At 41.4% G+C, this 20,701-nt stretch overlaps 1 protein-coding gene and 2 long non-coding RNA genes across 3 annotated transcripts; 2 read left to right on the top strand and 1 right to left on the bottom strand.

Annotated features, from left to right (window-relative positions):
* The first annotated feature begins 12,666 nt into the window (after positions 1–12,666).
* Positions 12,667–13,850, top strand: LOC131017091 (uncharacterized). The gene is made up of 2 exons (XR_009099409.1): positions 12,667–13,057; positions 13,651–13,850. It is a non-coding gene; the product is annotated as an uncharacterized LOC131017091 (long non-coding RNA).
* A 4,521-nt stretch (positions 13,851–18,371) lies between these two features.
* Positions 18,372–19,282, top strand: LOC131017115 (uncharacterized). Its single transcript, XR_009099432.1, has 2 exons — positions 18,372–18,488; positions 19,082–19,282. It is a non-coding gene; the product is annotated as an uncharacterized LOC131017115 (long non-coding RNA).
* A 234-nt stretch (positions 19,283–19,516) lies between these two features.
* LOC131016949 (uncharacterized) lies at positions 19,517–20,701 on the bottom strand. Its single transcript, XM_057945781.1, has 2 exons — positions 20,537–20,701; positions 19,517–20,233 (listed from the first exon to the last, which is right to left on the bottom strand). The coding sequence occupies exons 1-2, from the start codon at positions 20,632–20,634 to the stop codon at positions 19,666–19,668; spliced, it is 666 nt and encodes a 221-aa protein (XP_057801764.1). The 5' UTR covers positions 20,635–20,701; the 3' UTR covers positions 19,517–19,665.

The raw sequence follows: 20,701 nt of genomic DNA on the forward strand, positions 1-20,701 counted from the left end.
TTACCTTTGAGACAGGATTCACAAACACCATATGACTCAAGGTCAAATGATTTGAGATAGTCTAACTTTCTCAATCTCGCTATCCTGTTCTCATTGATATGACCAAGTCTACAATGCCAAAGATAAGTAGTATTATTCGCATTACTCAGCTTAGGTCGTTTGTTTTGTACATTGAGAATACTCCTTTCACATTCAAGATAATATAAACCATTCAAAAGAGAGGCACTTCCATAAAACAATCCATTAAGGGAAAACGAGCATCGACTGTTTCCAAAATGGAAGGAAAAGCCTTCAATGTCCAACATCGGAATGGAAATAATATTCTTAGAAATAGAAGGAACGAAGTAACAATTACTTAAAACAAGTCTATTTCCCGAAGGAAGATCTAATCTATAAGTCCCCACGCGTTCAGCAGCAACTCTTGCTCCATTTCCCACGCGTAGATCGACTTCCCCGGGCATCACTTTCTTGGTTTCACTTAGGCCCTGCACATTATTGCAAATGTGTGAGCCACAAGCTGTATCTAATACCCAAGATTGTGAATTATCAATAGACATGTTTATCTCAATGACAAACATACCCGAGCTCATACCCGATGCACCTTGTGCCTTGTATTTCGGGCAGTCTCTCTTCCAGTGCCCCTTTTCATGACAGAATAGGCATTCATCCTTTGGCAACTTCGGCCTTTTCTGAGCCCCTCCACCTTTAGGCTTCAAACCAGCATCAAATGCCTTCTTCTGCTTTTTCTTCTGCTTGTACTTCCTTTTGGAAGACGTGGCAGTAGAGCTCACCATGAGCACAGATTTGCCTTTAGAGGTGGAAGACTCATAGGTCTTCAACATGTTATGAAGCTCACGCAGGCTTGCCTTCGTGCCGTTCATATTGAAGTTCACAATGAAGTTTTCAAATGAGGCAGGCAAAGACTGCAGAATCAGATTGACAGAGACAGTAGCGGGTAGCATCGTTCCAATCGATGCCAACCTCTCAATCAACCCGATCATCTTCAGTACATGATCAGAAACCGGACTCCCTTCCTGAAGCTTACACTGAAGGAATATTAAATTGAATTAACGTTCCGATTGCCCGATGATCGTTTCTTGGTTATTATTAATTTGCCATACAACGATTAATTCCTAACATGCTCCTATGAATTTAATAGCTGCACACAGGTGTTAGGAAAACTTACTTGAGAAACGGATGCACAGATGGTTGATGATCGCGTCGAATGATTCAGACTCCAGCTCTGATCTTCTCGACTGTATCCCGCTCAATTCCCAACGTTGGATGGACAACGAGCTATGAGAACTCCCAAGACAGAATGGCACCTCACGATTTTCTGCGCCTCCCTCTGCTCTCAAACCCTAATATTTTTATCAGTGTATTTTCCTGAGAGCTGACAGCTGTATTTAATAATACAGAAATAAGGAGGAGGCGCCAATTACAGTGCTAGGGCCGAAAATTCTGTCTTCATGGGCTAGGAGACATTGGGCCAGCCCAGGGACCAGATACAAGGAATAAAGATGGGCCTCAAATAAATTAATTCATCCATGGTCAGCCCAGACCATAATTAATTTATAAATATCAGTTCATTCCACTAGAGAACCGATACTGACTTACCCCTTTATTGCCGGTGATGAGTCGGGGCTTGTATTTAGACTTATTAAATCTCCGTATTTAAAATATCCGACATCCATTAATTAATTAGAGCTCTGACAGCTTAAATTAATTAATCTCTTAATAATTCCTTAAGCAGTACCACTCAATCTTTATTATTACGCCTGAACTTAATCAACCTGCAGGGTTTAGCGTAATAAACCTTATTGAGCTCCTTAAGGGGATGTCATTATCCTATACCGGATACGGGTACTAATACAGATAATCAAATATCATATATTAACTGCTATCACCCAAGATACAGAGTACTCGAGTTAGTATTTAACTCTCGCTCATAGTAAGTCAAAGTGATATACGAATTAACATATATATCTGAATACTTATTAGTATTAAGATTTATAAGTCACCGAGATCTTGATTCTTCACTTAAGTCAGATAGAAGAATACATCTCAAACTGTGGTCCTATCAATACGTAATGACGTACCAGTATAGACAAGTAGCCAAGACAAACTACTTCCATCTATACTGCAGCCTAAAACAATAACTTGTCCTAGAGTTATTTCGGCTGTGATCAAATTATATCTCTTAAGGTTATTCCAATTATATGGTCTTCTGTGATCTACAACACACCATATAATCTACTTATACAGAGATAAAGAACATACATATGCAATCATGAACACAATCAGATAGGAGATAAGAATAGTGAATAACAGGAATCATTGTATACAAGCATAAAGTTCTTGCTTTCAGTATACAAATCCAACAATCTCCCACTTATACTAAAGCAAAACTTTTAGTATACAATGTGTCTAAATACTAGCTATTACAAAACTTCACTTCATCTCTCCCACTTATACTGAAAGTTTTTCTCTAAGTGGGTGGCATCAACCGCAATCCCATCCCTCGAGCATGCTTCTCATAGGTCTTTTGCGGTAAGCTTTTCGTGAAAGGATCAGCTAGGTTCTCCAATGTATCAATCTTCTCTACTAGCACATCTCCTCTGTTTACGATTTCTCGTATGATGTGGTACTTTCTCTCTATGTGTTTTGACGCCTTGTGGCTCCTGGGTTCCTTAGAATTTGCCACTGCACCCGAGTTATCACAATAAATTATGATACTCTTAGGCAAATTAGGGACCACTCCTAGATCCAAGAGGTAGTTCCGGAACCATACAGCCTCCTTAGCAGCTTCCGAAGCAGCTACATACTCGGCTTCCATGGTGGAGTCTGCAATGCACTTCTGCTTTGCACTCCGCCATGATACGGCTCCACCTCCCAAGGTAAACACATAACCAGAGGTAGATCTCTTCTCATCCCGGTCAGCCTGGAAATCCGAATCGGTGTAACCCAAAGGAAATAGACTGTCTGACTGGTAAACTAGCCTATAATCTCGAGTCCTCTTCAGGTACTTGAGAATATGCTTTACCGCAGTCCAGTGTCCTGGTCCAGGGTTCGACTGATATCTTGCAACCATGCCAACGACATAGCAAATATCAGGTCTCGTGCAGAGCATCGCATACATGAGGCTACCTACGGCGGAAGCATAGGGTATCTTCCTCATCTCCTCAACCTCACTAGGCGTCTTAGGACACATGTCCTTAGACAGAGGAATGCCATGTCTAAAAGGTAGCAAGCCTTTCTTGGCATTCTGCATGCTAAAACGAGCAATCACAGTATCAATGTAAGACGCTTGAGATAAGCTCAACATCCTTTTCTGGCGATCACGAACGACCTTGATCCCCAGGATGTACGCTGCATCTCCTAAGTCTTTCATTTGAAACTGTTCGGATAACCACTTCTTTATGTCCGATAATAGCTCAACATTGTTGCCAATGAGGAGGATATCATCTACATAAAGTGCAAGGAAAACCACGTCACCATTGGCATCTAAACGGTACACGCAACTCTCGTTCTCACAACGAGTAAATCCATAGGATTTAATGACCTCGTCAAAACGTTTGTTCCATGACCTCGAAGCTTGCTTAAGTCCATAAATGGACTTCTTAAGCTTCCACACAAGATGCTCTTCGCCCTTCTTCACAAACCCTTCAGGTTGCTGCATATAGATGTCCCTTCCTTCTTCAAGGAAACCGTTTAGGAAAGCGGTCTTGACATCCATTTGCCAAATCTCAAGGTTCATGTGGGCTGCTATGGCAAGGAGTATTCGGATAGACTTAAGCATGGCAACCGGCGAAAAGGTCTCATCATAATCTATACCCTGTTCCTGGGTATAACCTTTCGCCACCAGTCTAGCTTTAAAAGCTGCGACTTCGCCATCCGAATCTCTCTTTCTCTTGTATACCCACCTACTACCTATAGCTAGGAAGCCATCTGGTAGTTCGGTCTTCTCGTATACATCCATAGCACCCATGGATTCTATTTCAGAAACCATGGCCTCGTACCAAGAATCTGCATCTTGATCTTTCATCGCTTGTCTATAGTTATCAGGGTCGACATCCTTCTGTTCATCAACAGGGAGTAGATCCGAAGATTCTCCCAAGAACATAAATCGATCGGGTTGAACTACAACCCTCCCACTACGACGAAGCGGTGGTGGTACAGTTGTGACAATGGTTTGTGCAGGGTCTTGTGGTGCATTCACTTGCACACTTGGCTGGGGTGATGGAATCGCCTGTCCATTGCCTTCGATTTCTTGAAGGACAATCTCGGACTTAGACTTGTGATTACTTTCATAATCGTGTTCCAAGAATCGTGCGTTGGTGCTAACAACCACTTTCTGATCCTTCGGATTGTAAAAGTAACCACCTTTCGTTTCCTTAGGGTATCCTATAAACAGCATTAGTTCGCATCTCGGCTCCAATTTCCTCGCTTCCTTGTCTAGCACGTATGCAGGACAACCCCATATCTTTATATGATTCAAGCTGGGCTTACGCCCTGACCATAACTCAATAGGAGTTTTAGGAACCGATTTGGACGGTACCCGATTCAGCAAATAAACCGCTGTTTCCAAGGCATATCCCCAAAACGAAATAGGCAATGATGCATAGCTCATCATAGATCGTACCATTTCCATAAGAGTTCTGTTTCTTCTCTCCGCTACACCGTTCTGTTGGGGAGTACCCGGTGCAGTCAATTGGGATGTAATCCCAAGATCTGACAAGTATTGCAGAAACTCGTTCCCGAGGTATTCGCCACCGCGATCAGACCGCAATGACTTGATAGATTTACCCGTTCTCTTCTCCACCTCCGCCTTGAATTCTTTGAATTTCTCAAAGCATTCAGACTTGCGTTGAAGTAGGTAAATATACCCATACCTTGAGTAATCGTCAATGAAAGTGACGAAGTACTCGTATCCTCCACGAGCTCTAGTGGACATCGGTCCACACAAGTCAGAGTGAATCAATTCTAACACATCCGAGGCCCTATTCCCCTTTGCCTTAAAAGGCCTTGCCGTCATCTTTCCCTCTATACAGGATTCGCAGGTTCTAAATGGCACAGCTTGAAAGTCTTTCAAGATTCCATTTGAAACGAGCCTTTGGATCCTATTTAGATTGATGTGGCCTAATCTTAGGTGCCAAGTATGTGTATATTGTTCATGAGAGTAATATTTTCTCTTATTAGGATTTGGAAGAATTTGTGATGTAGATGCAACATGGACAGAGTTATTCATTGGACATGTAATAGTATAGAGAGAGTTGTTCAAAATTCCAGAACAAATAATCTTGTTATCTCTCATGATAGAGACACCCCCATCAAAAGTAACAGAATATCCATTCAAAAAACAACTTTGAAACAGAAATTATGTTCCGCCGAAACTCCGGCACATATAAAATATCTCTCAAAACTAAAATGTCATCACCAAAACATAAAGATAAATCTCCAATAGCAACAGCTGCGACCTTCGACGCATTGCCCATGGAGATGGTGATCTCATCACTTGCCAGCTCCCTTGTTGGGTTGAACCCCTGCAAGGTGTAACAAACATGGTCAGTTGCCCCCGTATCCACTACCCACGAATGAGTAGAAAACGAAGCTAAACATGTTTCTGTTACTAAAACTTGTGACGTACCTTGTCCCTTTGCCTTGAGCACTGGACAATCTTTCTTCCAATGCCCAACCTTGCCGCACTTGAAGCACTTTCCCTTGGCTGTCGGCTTGTTCACGCCGCCGCTAGGGCCATCAACCTTGGCTTTACCGCTCCCACTAGCCTCATGGTCATGCTTGCCCTTTGGACCTTTCAACTTCTTTTTCCCGCCTTTCGACGAAGAAGTAGATCCCTTGGCAGCAACAAGGACCTCTTTCCCATTGCGCGTGCCCATGACCCCCTCTGCCGAAACTAGAGCATTCAACAACTCATTAAGAGTATAGTTGGCCTTGCTCATAACGACATTGAGACGGAAATGCTCAAAAGTCTTGGGGAGAGTATTGAGGATGATATCGACCTTGGCTTCGCCCTCGATACCCCCTCCTAGCAGATCAAGCCTGTCAAACAGATTTGTCATATGCATGACATGATCGTGCACCGAGCTGCCCTCGCTCATTTTACAAGATAAGATTTCTCTCATCAAGTTAAAACGAGCAGACCTCTCGGACTCCCCATAAACCTCGCTGAGGTTTAACATGATGGTCGCTGCGTCATCCATGACCTGATGCTGGAGTTGCAAATTTTGCGACATAGTCATCATAATATAGCACTTGGCCATATTATTCGACTTGTGCCACCTTTTATGCGCCTCACGTTCCGCATCAGTCGACTCATCAGTTAAGGCCGCGGGACGTGGAGTGGTAAGCACAAAACTGTGCTCATCAGCGTCAAGAATATACATAATATGGCGTTTCCATTCAGTGTAATTTGGACCGGTGAGAGGATTGTTGGCTAGAATGTTAATAATCGGAGACATAGACATATCTGAAAGTAAACAAATAAACATGTAAGAACATGAAACGCACATAGTTCGTAACAGTAATATTGTAACCTTTTGATAAAACAATATTAATGAAACCTCCAACGGCTCAAAGAATCCCATGTGCAAGCCACGTTGGGTGGACGTTTACACATGAACTCCTCAACCAGACTATTTACCTAGTCATTTAATTTCCATCCATGTCAACTTAACCTTTTTGACAAAGGAAATTAATAGTTGGCACCTTAACTAGACCATATCATCATCAAGAAGGGACTCCTTTGGGAGTTGTACATTGTACTTGATATGATATCTAAGCAATGACCACATTTTAACCTTGAAAATTAAATTCTCGAAATTAGCATACTCACTAGGACCATGCCGCTTTCAATTTAATTTTCTTGGTTATCTTATTTAATTCCATTCTCCAAAGTACTTGTGAAAATTACACAAGTAAGCCACGTTGGGTGGACGTTTACTGCATAACTCCCACTACTTTAATGGTTTAAATATTTTTTATAGAAACCTCTTCTGACAAACTTATGAAAAACAAATATGAAGTAAGCCACGTTGGGTGGACGTTTACTCATATTGCTAATCACTTTGTCTAGAGACCGCATGTGGAGGTCTAAAATAATTTTTAATTACTATAAAAATTATTAAACTGCTTAGTCTTTTTCTTTCAAAAGGTTTGTTCATGCTCAAGCACATAAACCTAAACATGCTTCTCTAGAACGCAACATGTAAATCATGCTCGCAGAATTCTAAAACATGCTTAAGAAAACGGCAAACCTACTAACATGCTCGTCTAAGCGCAATTAATAAACAAATATTAACAAGCAAAGACGTGCAAAAAGCAGGTAAAGAGCATAAGGGATTAACAACCACGACATGCAAAGAACAGTAATAAAAGAATTAAAATTCTTCGTGATCCATTCGTGGAAACCCAACATCTATTCTATTACAAAATAAAATAGAAAAACAAGCCCAAAAACTGAAGATAAAACTCGGCCCGAACACATGGGCCCGTCAAGCTAGGGTTTGGGCCCCCTAGGGTTTGAGAAGCAATCGCAGCTAGGGTTTGGAAACCCTAGCCGCCGCGGCCATCTCCCAAACAGCCGCCCCGCGCTCGGCAGCAGCCCGGCGCCGGCCACCCGCGCGAGCAGCCGCCCGGTCAGCAGCGCTCGGCGCCACCAGCACCCGGCCCCTCCACCGCACGAACGCACCAGCAGCAGCAGCGGGCTCCAGCGCTCCCAGCGGCAGCAGCTCCAGCAGGCATCCCGGCGTGGACAGCAGCAGCGGCAGCAGCGGCAGTGCGCCGCCCGCTGGGCGCGCAGCGCGCGAAGCGCGCAGGCGCGGCCCCCGAGCGCGCACAGCCCCTGCCGGCTGCAGCCTCCTTCCCTGCCCGACCCGCACAGCAGCAGCCGCCCGCCTCGCCTCGCATCGAGCAGCAGCAGCAAGAGCAGCAGCAGCAAGGGCGCTCAGCGCGCGCGCAGCCCTTGGCGCCGGCGGCCTTGCTCGCTCCGTGCCCGTTGCTCGTCCTTACACCTTCCTCGTCGTTGATTCGTCGTCGTCCTCGTCTCGTTCTTCAATTTTACAGATTTACAACGGAAAAAACAAATACAATTGAAATCCTAATCTAACCACGGATTTTCTCGTGGTGAAAAACGATTACAACGTCAAACGACGTATCCCACGAATCAACGAATCACGAAGAACAACAGCAGTTAAAAAACAACGCATATTATTAATCGTACACAAATTAATAATAGAGCCAAGAAAATAATCCTGGGCTCTGATACCAATTGAAGGAATATTAAATTGAATTAACGTTCCGATTGCCCGATGATCGTTTCTTGGTTATTATTAATTTGCCATACAACGATTAATTCCTAACATGCTCCTATGAATTTAATAGCTGCACACAGGTGTTAGGAAAACTTACTTGAGAAACGGATGCACAGATGGTTGATGATCGCGTCGAATGATTCAGACTCCAGCTCTGATCTTCTCGACTGTATCCCGCTCAATTCCCAACGTTGGATGGACAACGAGCTATGAGAACTCCCAAGACAGAATGGCACCTCACGATTTTCTGCGCCTCCCTCTGCTCTCAAACCCTAATATTTTTATCAGTGTATTTTCCTGAGAGCTGACAGCTGTATTTAATAATACAGAAATAAGGAGGAGGCGCCAATTACAGTGCTAGGGCCGAAAATTCTGTCTTCATGGGCTAGGAGACATTGGGCCAGCCCAGGGACCAGATACAAGGAATAAAGATGGGCCTCAAATAAATTAATTCATCCATGGTCAGCCCAGACCATAATTAATTTATAAATATCAGTTCATTCCACTAGAGAACCGATACTGACTTACCCCTTTATTGCCGGTGATGAGTCGGGGCTTGTATTTAGACTTATTAAATCTCCGTATTTAAAATATCCGACATCCATTAATTAATTAGAGCTCTGACAGCTTAAATTAATTAATCTCTTAATAATTCCTTAAGCAGTACCACTCAATCTTTATTATTACGCCTGAACTTAATCAACCTGCAGGGTTTAGCGTAATAAACCTTATTGAGCTCCTTAAGGGGATGTCATTATCCTATACCGGATACGGGTACTAATACAGATAATCAAATATCATATATTAACTGCTATCACCCAAGATACAGAGTACTCGAGTTAGTATTTAACTCTCGCTCATAGTAAGTCAAAGTGATATACGAATTAACATATATATCTGAATACTTATTAGTATTAAGATTTATAAGTCACCGAGATCTTGATTCTTCACTTAAGTCAGATAGAAGAATACATCTCAAACTGTGGTCCTATCAATACGTAATGACGTACCAGTATAGACAAGTAGCCAAGACAAACTACTTCCATCTATACTGCAGCCTAAAACAATAACTTGTCCTAGAGTTATTTCGGCTGTGATCAAATTATATCTCTTAAGGTTATTCCAATTATATGGTCTTCTGTGATCTACAACACACCATATAATCTACTTATACAGAGATAAAGAACATACATATGCAATCATGAACACAATCAGATAGGAGATAAGAATAGTGAATAACAGGAATCATTGTATACAAGCATAAAGTTCTTGCTTTCAGTATACAAATCCAACATACACTTGAAAAGATCTCGGAGTATCTCATACTCCATAGTCTGAGCTTCTGAAGCATACAGACTCTTCAAGTGTTTCAGCATATCATAAGGGAACATGTGTTCGTGTTGCCTCTGTAACTCCGTAGTCATAGAGGACAACATCACACATTGTGCCGATGTTGCATCCTCGACATACTTCTTGTGAGCAGCTTCATCAAATGATGCATACTCAGCAGACTGCTTGTCAGGAATGACAGTAATTGGGTTGTCCAAGACATACTCAATCTTCTCTAGCCTTAAGACCAGACGCAAGCAACGGAGCCAATCCGTAAAGTTTGACCCAGTCAACTTGTTTGTTTCTATCAAACATTTCAGTGACAAATTCGACATATTATCTGATCAATAAATAAAGAAAAACAAATTAGAAAGAATAAACTATGATCACATTGTATCACTAATCAAACAATGGGCTATCGTATTGATTAGCTCCCACTAATTTTAACATATCTTACGCCCCCAACGTAAAATACGAATTTATAATCCATATAAATCTTAGTGGTCCAAGATCCAAGTCAATATTATGCAGCCTCTGCTTTGCTGATGACTACAATAATATTACTTAGTAGGCCTCTAAGCCAATTGCAACAACAATTTTGCAACTCTTGGTTGATTAATCAAATTAATCTGCGTCCTTAAATCATTCTTGGTCGCTTTGCGTTCCAAAATAATTTAAGTAAGTCAACCCCATCACACGGTGCCAACCTATGAATGAGACTTGGCCTTGTCGATTTAGAGCATACAATTTTATGTAAATACTCTTGGACGAAAAAGGTTAGGTACTCAAACAATTATGATGGACGACGCATTTTGTGTTTTACACAAAGACTTATATTTAATGGGGATTTAGAATGTGATACTAATTGCTTATATTTAATATCCAATATTAAATAGCAAAACAATTTCTGGGTGCCGCCTACCCAGGCATATAAAATGCGGACCACACATATTGGGCGCCGCCTACCCAAGATAAAAGCGGTCTTTAACTACTATAGTTAAATAATAAGCATAAAATCAAATAGCATGCTTATCACATAAAGACATAAAACCTCTACGAATAAAATCATTAATCAAATTAATATTTTATTCTCTAATTGAATATGGGTTAATCAATTTATATTAATTCTAAATTAATATAAATTTATTTCTATTATTATTAATTCAAAATTAATAACAATAATTTAAATTTATTAATCCAATTAATAAATTAATTCTGAAATTGGGGTTCAATTATTAATTCAAAATTAATAAAAGATTTTTTTTTTTTTATATATATAGGGGCTGTTACAGCCCAACTGGGCCATTTAAATGAAATAAAGGCCCAACCCCTTTCATTAAATAATTTTCGCAGCCCATCAGCCCCAGGCCCAGACCAAGGCCCAATACCATAGGCCCAAAAACCAATTCAGCAGCTAGGGCTAGAAAATGGGGTTTACAGCAGCAGCCGCTGCCCCCTTCTCCTTCCCGTCGCCACGCCGCCCGTCAGCCCGCCGCCGCCGCCGCCGCCGCGCGCGAAACGAAGACGCCATCAGACGTCGCGCGTCCACGCCGGAGGTCTCCACGCCGGTCGCGGCTCGAAACTGCGTCGGAGGGCGTCTTCAGCGGAGGAAGAAGCGGCGCTCTCGCCGCGAGCGCGCAGGTCCGCCGCGCGAGACCACCACCGGTGCGACGCTTCTTGCGTCGTCTCGCCACCAACACGCGACCACGCCGTCGTCTCCCACCACCGGACTCCAAGCCCGAGTCAGCGGGATCATTACAGAGGGGCAGCAGCACCTCAGATCTGAAGCGCGACGTAGGCGGCGGAAAGCGATCGGGCGCGGCACACCGGCGAGCCCCGACCACCTGCCGCCAACTCGTCTGTCGCCCACGCCCTCTGCATCGGCGGTGGTCGATGGCAGCAGCAGTGATCCAGCAAAGGTTCGAATGTTGCCCAGCAACAAAAACCCAATTCCAAAACTATCGATTTCAATTCCAATTCGAAAGTCGAAACATATTTCAAAAATTTCGATTTCAAACTGAATTTTCAATTTCAGATTTCTAAAATCGCATATTCTTAACCCATAAACAATTAGAACACAATAGCAATTGTAAATCGAGCCCCGGGCTCTGATACCACTGTTGGTTATCCTTGACATCATCTAATGATACGCAGCGGAATATACATTCAAGGATTAGATCTAGATTTACAAATGCATCATGTGTAGAGATAGGCACACAACGAAAGGAATAACTTACTCGTTGTGTGGTACGCGTGCGTCTCGATTCGTGCCGTGAATCCACTACTAAGGTATCCACGTGTATGTCGATTCGATGCAGGAACGATTCCAAGTGCACGATTCAATCGTCAACAGCTAGGAAATCTCCGATTGAAACTATAGTGCTCTCTTAGTGTTTTGCCAAAAGCTCTAAGCTAATGTTTCGTATATTCTCATTTGTAAGGCCAAGCCCCTTATTTATAAGGAAGAAGACAATTCTAAATTGTCTTCTCTTCCTTAGTATTAGAATATATCAAATATATCCTAATCTAGTCCATAATATCTTTCAGTCGTCGGAGGGAGTTCTGGGTCCGGTGCGATAGAGGGCGAGTGATGGGGGCGGAATCCGAGAGAGTGAGAGGGAAGTGGAGACGCGGAGGTGAGACGGCGCGCCGGCGTGGCGGCGCTGCTCTTGGCCGGACAGAGAGAGGAGACAGAGAACCGAGAGGGAGAAAAGGGGAAGGAGAGTTGGGGGGGGGGTGTGCGGCTGTGGGTGTGTGCGTGTGTTTGTGTTAGTGTGTGTTGTGTGTGTTTTAAAGAAGAAGAAAGAATATGGGTTGGGCCCAATTTTGGGCCGATTTAAATGACTGGGCCGATTTTATTTCATTTGGGCTGTGTGTTATTTTCATAAAATGAACTTTTTACTTATTTGTTTGGCCCAAAATGATATGATTCCATTCATATAATTGCATAATTATATTTGACTAATTAAACTCTAATAGAGTTTGATTAATTATATTAAAGGTGATTTGCATAATATTATTATTTTATGTATATTTATTGAGTGTAATTATTTATTATATGATTTAAAGCATGAAAGAAATTTGCATTAAACATTTTGCAAATAAAACAACGATTGTTTTAATTGGTTTATATTTATAAATCCAATTATTAAAGTAAATCGAGTAAGGATATTGTTGGTGTCCTTGACTCAAGAATTTTAGTTTTCAAATATTTATTTATTAAATTTTGAAAACCCGGCTAAGTGAATCATAGAATGTTAAGCACTTTACTACGACTTAAGATTAGATTCAGGAGACCTATTAAGATTATAGATTTCTTGTAGGCTTTGTGGATCGTGAGGACTAGCGCAACTATTCCGATTCAGAGATTAGATAAACGACAGGCATTGCCTATTCAGGTGGGCTTATTTTTCAAATGTATACTTGAGTTGTTAAGCTCTAAATGTTTCATGAATTGAAAACTGTTTATCCAATAAATATTTTTGTGCGCTCTGTTATGTTTAAGGCTCGCAATTCATGGATCGATCGAGGTTCTCTTATGACCTAACACGTTGTTTGAGAATTGTGTACACTTGTTAGTTGTTTCGGTGGGTTGATCTCCATCGGGCACTAATTCATGTAAGAGGCGTTATAAGGGTGCTTGGCTGGATGTGTTCCGGAGCATGTATCATGTAAGGCCTGCCCGGGTAGCGTCCCGAGGTCAATTCAACTTGTCTGAGTTACGTCCTCAGGGCAAGTGTCATGGGAGAAAGCGATACGTCGGTGGCTAAAAGGTCCGGTATCACAGCGAGTAACTAAACAGAGTGTGACAATGGCGCGCTAATAAAATGAAATACTTTAACATGCTTAGAAGTTATTTTTGTTTAAAAACCTTCTAAGTTATGTCATGAATGATTGGATAAACTGCTCTTACGAATTGTGAAATGTTTTAAAAGTTGCAGCCCACTAAGTACATTAGTACTTAGCCCAAATATTTTCAAATATTTTTCAGGTTGATGGCTGGTGCTGACGGGGAGAGCTGAGGCTAGGGTTCAACTCCGTGTTTTGACTTCCGCTGTAGTACTAGCCTTTATTTGTCTTTCGTTTCCTTGACTTAAGACTTTTATGTTATGACTTTAAATGATATCTTTTGATGAGCTTAGACTCTTGACTCTTACGTATTTCGATTAATGAATGTTGGTTATCCGAGGCATGAAACTAAACTTGTGATCCTGAAGTTGTTATGTTTGTCGATGGATTAGTATCGTTTGGATATCTGTCTTTCTTCATCCGAAGGGGCGAAGCCCGATTTATCATCCCATTATTCGTATTTTACAAGGTTTTTTCCTTGTTCATTTCAATGATTTAGTTGCACCCCAATTATAGTTATTCCTTCAGAAATTGGGGTGTGATAGAATGGTATCAGAGCATAAGTTTTCTTTCATGTCTCTGATAACCATAAGCTTCTAACATCGAGTCTAGATTAGTATCTCTAGACTTCTAAGAAAAAAATTGTTGACCCTCAGCTCGCCGTCACACTGCCGCAACGAAAAGGTACGATTTAAAAGTTTCAATGATTTTAAATTCTTTCAAGTTTTCATGAAGTGCGCGCTTTCAATGAATGATGTTATATGAATTGCTATCGCTTTCATATTGTTATTTTGAGTCTCCGACTCATATAACCAATCTATGTATGTCGTGTTTGGGACTACCCGAGCCCTTAACGAATCAATGAATTTATGATCGAGTTAGATTTCCTAAATCTTTCTGACTTGAGGAAAGTTTTCATGAAAGGGACATGAACTGTCCAAATGTTTTTAAGGTTTCAAAAGAAACAAATGATTGAATGAATGAAAGGTTTTATGTTATCGCTGTAGGTTTTCACAGCCTATACGATTTGAATGATGAGTCCTCTTACAAACCGTTCGAGTACTACCTAAGGATACTTTAGAAATGTTAGTCGTGATAGCTCCGCTTGATCGATTTAAGTAAGGAATGATAAGATATCAACGTTTAACATAGATATGTTACAACGTAGAAGCAATGTCATGAGATTAAGGATCCACTTAAGTTAAGATTTGTTCCTACATAGAACTAGTCTTTCACATGGTTACACCATAGAAGCGATATATCTTGTATATATCTATGAATGTATGTATGCAGAAGGAGTCTCACTGAAGTGTTGATATCGTCCGTAAACCAGAATGGAAGACGCACCAAGAGGACGCGGTAGGGGACGAGGACGTGGTCGTGGTCGCGGACGCGGCAGGGGATTCATCCCTGAAGAGCCAATCCAACAAGTAGCACCAAATCGTACTGCTGAAGAGAAGTTTCGCAAGGAAAAACCTCCAACGTTTGACGGGTTGGGCGATCCAACAGACGCCGAAAAATGGGTTAGGGCTATAGAGCGTATCTTTAACTACATCCGTTGCGATGGCGAAGATAAAGTAACTTGTGCAACCTACCAACTGGTGGACGAAGCCGATTTCTGGTGGGAATCAGTGAGACGCACAATGACTGAGGAACAGTGGGAAAATTTCACTTGGGAAGATTTTAAGACTGTGTTGTATGAGAAGTACATACCCGGATGCTATAGACAGAAGAAGCAGAATGAGTTCTGGAATCTGAAACAGAAAGCTGGGACAGTTACGGAGTACGATAGAGCCTTCAATCAGCTATCAAGATATGCTCCGACGCTAGTGGACACTGATGAGAAGCGTGCAGAAAAATTCAGAAATGGATTGCGCCATGAGATAGCGATTTCTTTAGCAAGTCAAGGAGGTCTCACCTACGCGCAAACATTGAGCCGAGCCCTCACCATTGAATCATTGCTGCCAAGAGAGAAAGGAAAAGCTCCTGGACAGTCTGGATTTGTACCACCTCAAGATGGTAGTAAAGGAAAAAGGAGATGGAATGAGGGAACTGGGGGGAACTCTGGAAATGGAAGTTGGAAGAAACCATGGGTTGCTAATCAAAATCCGAATCAGCACCAGAACGAACAGCCGCAAGCCATAGCTCCACCACCTTGCCCAAAGTGTCGGAAACCCCATTTAGGGGAATGCATGAAAGGAACGAATGTTTGTTATTACTGTGGAGAAACAGGGCATTTCGCTTCAGCATGCCCAAAGAAAAGAGGAGGAGCGCCACAACAAGAAAATCCCGGGGACCGCCAGCGACAGAACCAAAGTCCTGGAGGATATCAGGGACAACCACGATACGGTAGGGCCTATGCCCTTAACCAGCACCAAGAGGCAGGAGATCGGGGAAACTTGGCAGGTACGATTAATATTTTTCGACGTGTCGATTATAGTTAGTTTGATACTGGAGGATTTCAATCTTTCTTTCCACATGCTGTTAGTAAGAAACAAGAGTTGACATTACAATCGTCTGAAACAACTTCAAAAGTCATGACAACTGATGGTAGAAAACCAGATTCTAAGGACGTTATCTCGAACTTAGAGCTTGATATAGGCGCTGAAACATTTAGATAGACTTGCGTGTTATTTCTACGATAGAATTTGACGTAATCTTAGAATTGATAGAGTTACACAAGTCAGCGTTACAATACCTTGTAGCGAGAGAAAGACCTCGCTCCAATCTCCAAGAAAAGAGAAGACAAACTCCACGGCATAATGATGTACCATATTTTGAAGAAAATTTCGGGTTTGAAGAACAATGACGCGCTGTTAGAAAGTTAAGGCCCTCTATGTTTCGATGTCGCATAAGAGCTTAATGGAATGAACGTCTAGTATTCCAAACTAGATGGCCCAGATATGAAATTTCGAGGACGAAATTTTTATAAGGAGGGAGGGATGTAATACCCCGCCTATTTCTATTAAGTTTAGAATTTATTATAATCTTAGATTAAGATGATTCACGCCGGAAAAAAAATGAATGATTTATTTTAATTCCAACAAAAAAATGATTTGTGAAAACTTTTATAAATATGTAAGTTATTTAAATTTTTGTGCATTGCATATTAATTTAAATATGAGTATGTGCTTATGTGAAATATTTTACATATTACTGATATTGATTTTTATAAGATTTAAATTAAAGTCTATGTTGGACTTTAATTATTTTGTGTGCGTTGGGCTTTAAAATTTTTATATTGAACCCCCTTAAGTTAAAAATACTTGATTAACCAAATGAGAGCCCATTCATTTATAGATCCAAACCCACACCTCCAAGCCCATCTAGCCCAATCTATTCCTTAATCCTCTAGATATTTTATTAATGGTGATTAGGGGATTGTGGAGAGGGCTAAGCCACGTAGCTTGCACTGTTTATTTCTTCCTTGAAAAGAAACCCACCCCCACTTGATTTTCACCTTCAAAACAGCAAGCTCTTCTCGAGCTCTTCTCATCCACAACTCTAAACAGCAAGCTCTTCTCATCAACAAGCTTTTCTCATCAACAAGCTTCAATCGAAACCATACAAGTAATCCATACTTCGAGGTTATACCTTCAATCACCTTACTCACTGAGACTCTGTCTTGTTGTTTCAAGAATCAGTAGCTACTTATCTCTTTCACAAATGTTAAAATGCTGTAAATTGCATTCATACTTTCAATCCATAGCAAACCAACAATTGTGGGAGTTTTGAACTTCAAAAGCTGTAAAGATGCAAACTTTTTCATTCCAAAACTTTAATGTTTTTTTTTACAATGAAGAGAATCGAAAATAGAAGGGTGAAGAAGCTTATGATGTTGAGTATGTGTGCTTGCTGTGTGTGAGTCGAAATCAGGGGGGAGGGCAGGCGGCGGCCGGCGGTGGCTCCGCGCCACTGTTGACCGGAGTGTGCAGAGAGAGAGAGAGAGGGTGAGAAGGGCGGCGGTGGTTAGCTCCTACTGATGCGGCCGCCGGATCTGTGAACAGGGGAGGATTGAGAGAGAGACGAGGGAGGTGGAGGGCGCGGCGGCAGTCCGTTTCTCCTGCTGCTGTCGGCCGATTTGAGTGAGGAGGGAGGGAGTTCAGGCGGCGGCGGCTGGTCTAGTGCAGTCGTCGGAGGGAGTTCTGGGTCCGGTGCGATAGAGGGCGAGTGATGGGGGCGGAATCCGAGAGAGTGAGAGGGAAGTGGAGACGCGGAGGTGAGACGGCGCGCCGGCGTAGCGGCGCCGCTCTTGGCCGGACAGAGAGAGGAGACAGAGAACCGAGAGGGAGAAAAGGGGAAGGAGAGTTGGGGGGGGGTGTGCGGCTGTGGGTGTGTGCGTGTGTTTGTGTTAGTGTGTGTTGTGTGTGTTTTAAAGAAGAAGAAAGAATATGGGTTGGGCCCAATTTTGGGCCGATTTAAATGACTGGGCCGATTTTATTTCATTTGGGCTGTGTGTTATTTTCATAAAATGAACTTTTTACTTATTTGTTTGGCCCAAAATGATATGATTCCATTCATATAATTGCATAATTATATTTGACTAATTAAACTCTAATAGAGTTTGATTAATTATATTAAAGGTGATTTGCATAATATTATTATTTTATGTATATTTATTGAGTGTAATTATTTATTATATGATTTAAAGCATGAAAGAAATTTGCATTAGACATTTTGCAAATAAAACAACGATTGTTTTAATTGGTTTATATTTATAAATCCAATTATTTAAGTAAATCGAGTAAGGATATTGTTGGTGTCCTTGACTCAAGAATTTTAGTTTTCAAATATTTATTTATTAAATTTTGAAAATCCGGCTAAGTGAATCATAGAATGTTAAGCACTTTACTACGACTTAAGATTAGATTCAGGAGACCTATTAAGATTATAGATTTCTTGTAGGCTTTGTGGATCGTGAGGACTAGCGCAACTATTCCGATTCAAAGATTAGATAAACGACAGGCATTGCCTATTCAGGTGGGCTTATTTTTCAAATGTATACTTGAGTTATTAAGCTCTAAATGTTTCATGAATTGAAAACTGTTTATCCAATAAATATTTTTGTGCGCTCTGTTATGTTTAAGGCTCGCAATTCATGGATCGATCGAGGTTCTCTTATGACCTAACACGTTGTTTGAGAATTGTGTACACTTGTTAGTTGTTTCGGTGGGTTGATCTCCATCGGGCACTAATTCATGTAAGAGGCGTTATAAGGGTGCTTGGCTGGATGTGTTCCGGAGCATGTATCATGTAAGGCCTGCCCGGGTAGCGTCCCGAGGTCAATTTAACTTGTCTGAGTTACGTCCTCAGGGCAAGTGTCATGGGAGAAAGCGATACGTCGGTGGCTAAAAGGTCCGATATCACAGCGAGTAACTAAACAGAGTGTGACAATGACGCGCTAATAAAATGAAATACTTTAACATGCTTAGAAGTTATTTTTGTTTTAAAACCTTCTAAGTTATGTCATGAATGATTGGATAAACTGCTCTTACGAATTGTGAAATGTTTTAAAAGTTGCAGCCCACTAAGTACATTAGTACTTAGCCCAAATATTTTCAAATATTTTTCAGGTTGATGGCTGGTGCTGACGGGGAGAGCTGAGGCTAGGGTTCAACTCCGTGTTTTGACTTCCGCTGTAGTACTAGCCTTTATTTGTCTTTCGTTTCCTTGACTTAAGACTTTTATGTTATGACTCTAAATGATATCTTTTGATGAGCTTAGACTCTTGACTCTTACGTATTTCGATTAATGAATGTTGGTTATCCGAGGCATGAAACTAAACTTGTGATCCTGAAGTTGTTATGTTTGTCGATGGATTAGTATCGTTTGGATATCTGTCTTTCTTCATCCGAAGGGGCGAAGCCCGATTTATCATCCCATTATTCGTATTTTACAAGGTTTTTTCCTTGTTCATTTCAATGATTTAGTTGCACCCCAATTATAGTTATTCCTTCAGAAATTGGGGTGTGACAATATGCTACAAACTAAACAGAGGCTGGTAAAAGAACAACATAACCCAATTTTATTCTCAACAAGCAAAAAACAACACTTGAAGGAAAAGTTAAGCATGAGATACAAGGCTGATAAAACTGTCACAAACTGATATAAAAATAAGTAATAAACCCTAAAACTGATAAAATGTCGATGTTGAAGGCTATGGTGAGACTAAACTCTCAACGTAGATACGACAATCATAATATGCAGCTTCTGTGAATTCCCATCCACGAAGGTGGATACCATAATCATATGTTGAATATTTTATTAATTGCAGACCTTCGCATGCTGAAACTTCTGCTGATTCCCGACACACATCAATAAACAGACACTGTACATTCATCAATGAAAGTTGATCAATGCCAGATTCAGCCAAGGTCGTAATAGCACAATCGAAATGCTCTTCTTCAAAGGATTCCTCAACGATTTCAAACACCTCCTCCTTCAAGTCGAAAGAAACAATTCCGTAACTGATAATCTCCCAGTGAAGCTTCCCACTTGCTAACATTCCCCGTTGCTCAGCGCGAAACGTCATAAAAAGTTCCCAAGGACCCGTTGTTTCCTTCCACGAATCAGTCTTCAAGCTATATACTTTAGCTATATTATTTTTACGCTCAAATGGTTCATCAGCACTAGCAATAACCTTGTAATCACCACTCGACTCATCGCAGCCGAATCCATAAAACCAATGCTTGTAACCAGGCGTCTCAGGCAATATCCTCGAGATTCTGGTAGATGGGTTCCACAGAATAACATGTTCATGATTTAAAAGGATGCAAACGAGTCCATTACAGCAACCCACGAGAGTTATTGAATCAAGAAAAATATCGGTTGCAAAGTCCCATTTTAAAGCAGGAATGTCGTGTTTATCGAGTAACGATGGCAGAGGGCACTGCGACAGCTCTACTTTGTAACGAGAGCTTAACAAGACCCTGTGGTGGGCTAAAGTCGTGTTTCTTGTTGAATTTTGGTGGTGTTTTTTTATGAATCTTTCGCTGCCAATTAAAGAGTGCCATGATTTCGAGACGCACCTGAATTTCAAGAGCGATTTCACCGCAAGTCTTGACAGTATTTCTTCGATGATTTCTTCGGGAAGATGCAGAGATTGTTTGGTGTTTTTGCTATCCATCTGCGGCGGCGGTTACAAAGATAAAGAGAGGGTTTTGTAATTTGAAGTAGTAATGTTTCTAATCGTG

Source organism: Salvia miltiorrhiza, chromosome 3 (assembly GCF_028751815.1).
Source record: "Salvia miltiorrhiza cultivar Shanhuang (shh) chromosome 3, IMPLAD_Smil_shh, whole genome shotgun sequence".
Lineage (NCBI taxonomy): Eukaryota > Viridiplantae > Streptophyta > Magnoliopsida > Lamiales > Lamiaceae > Salvia > Salvia miltiorrhiza.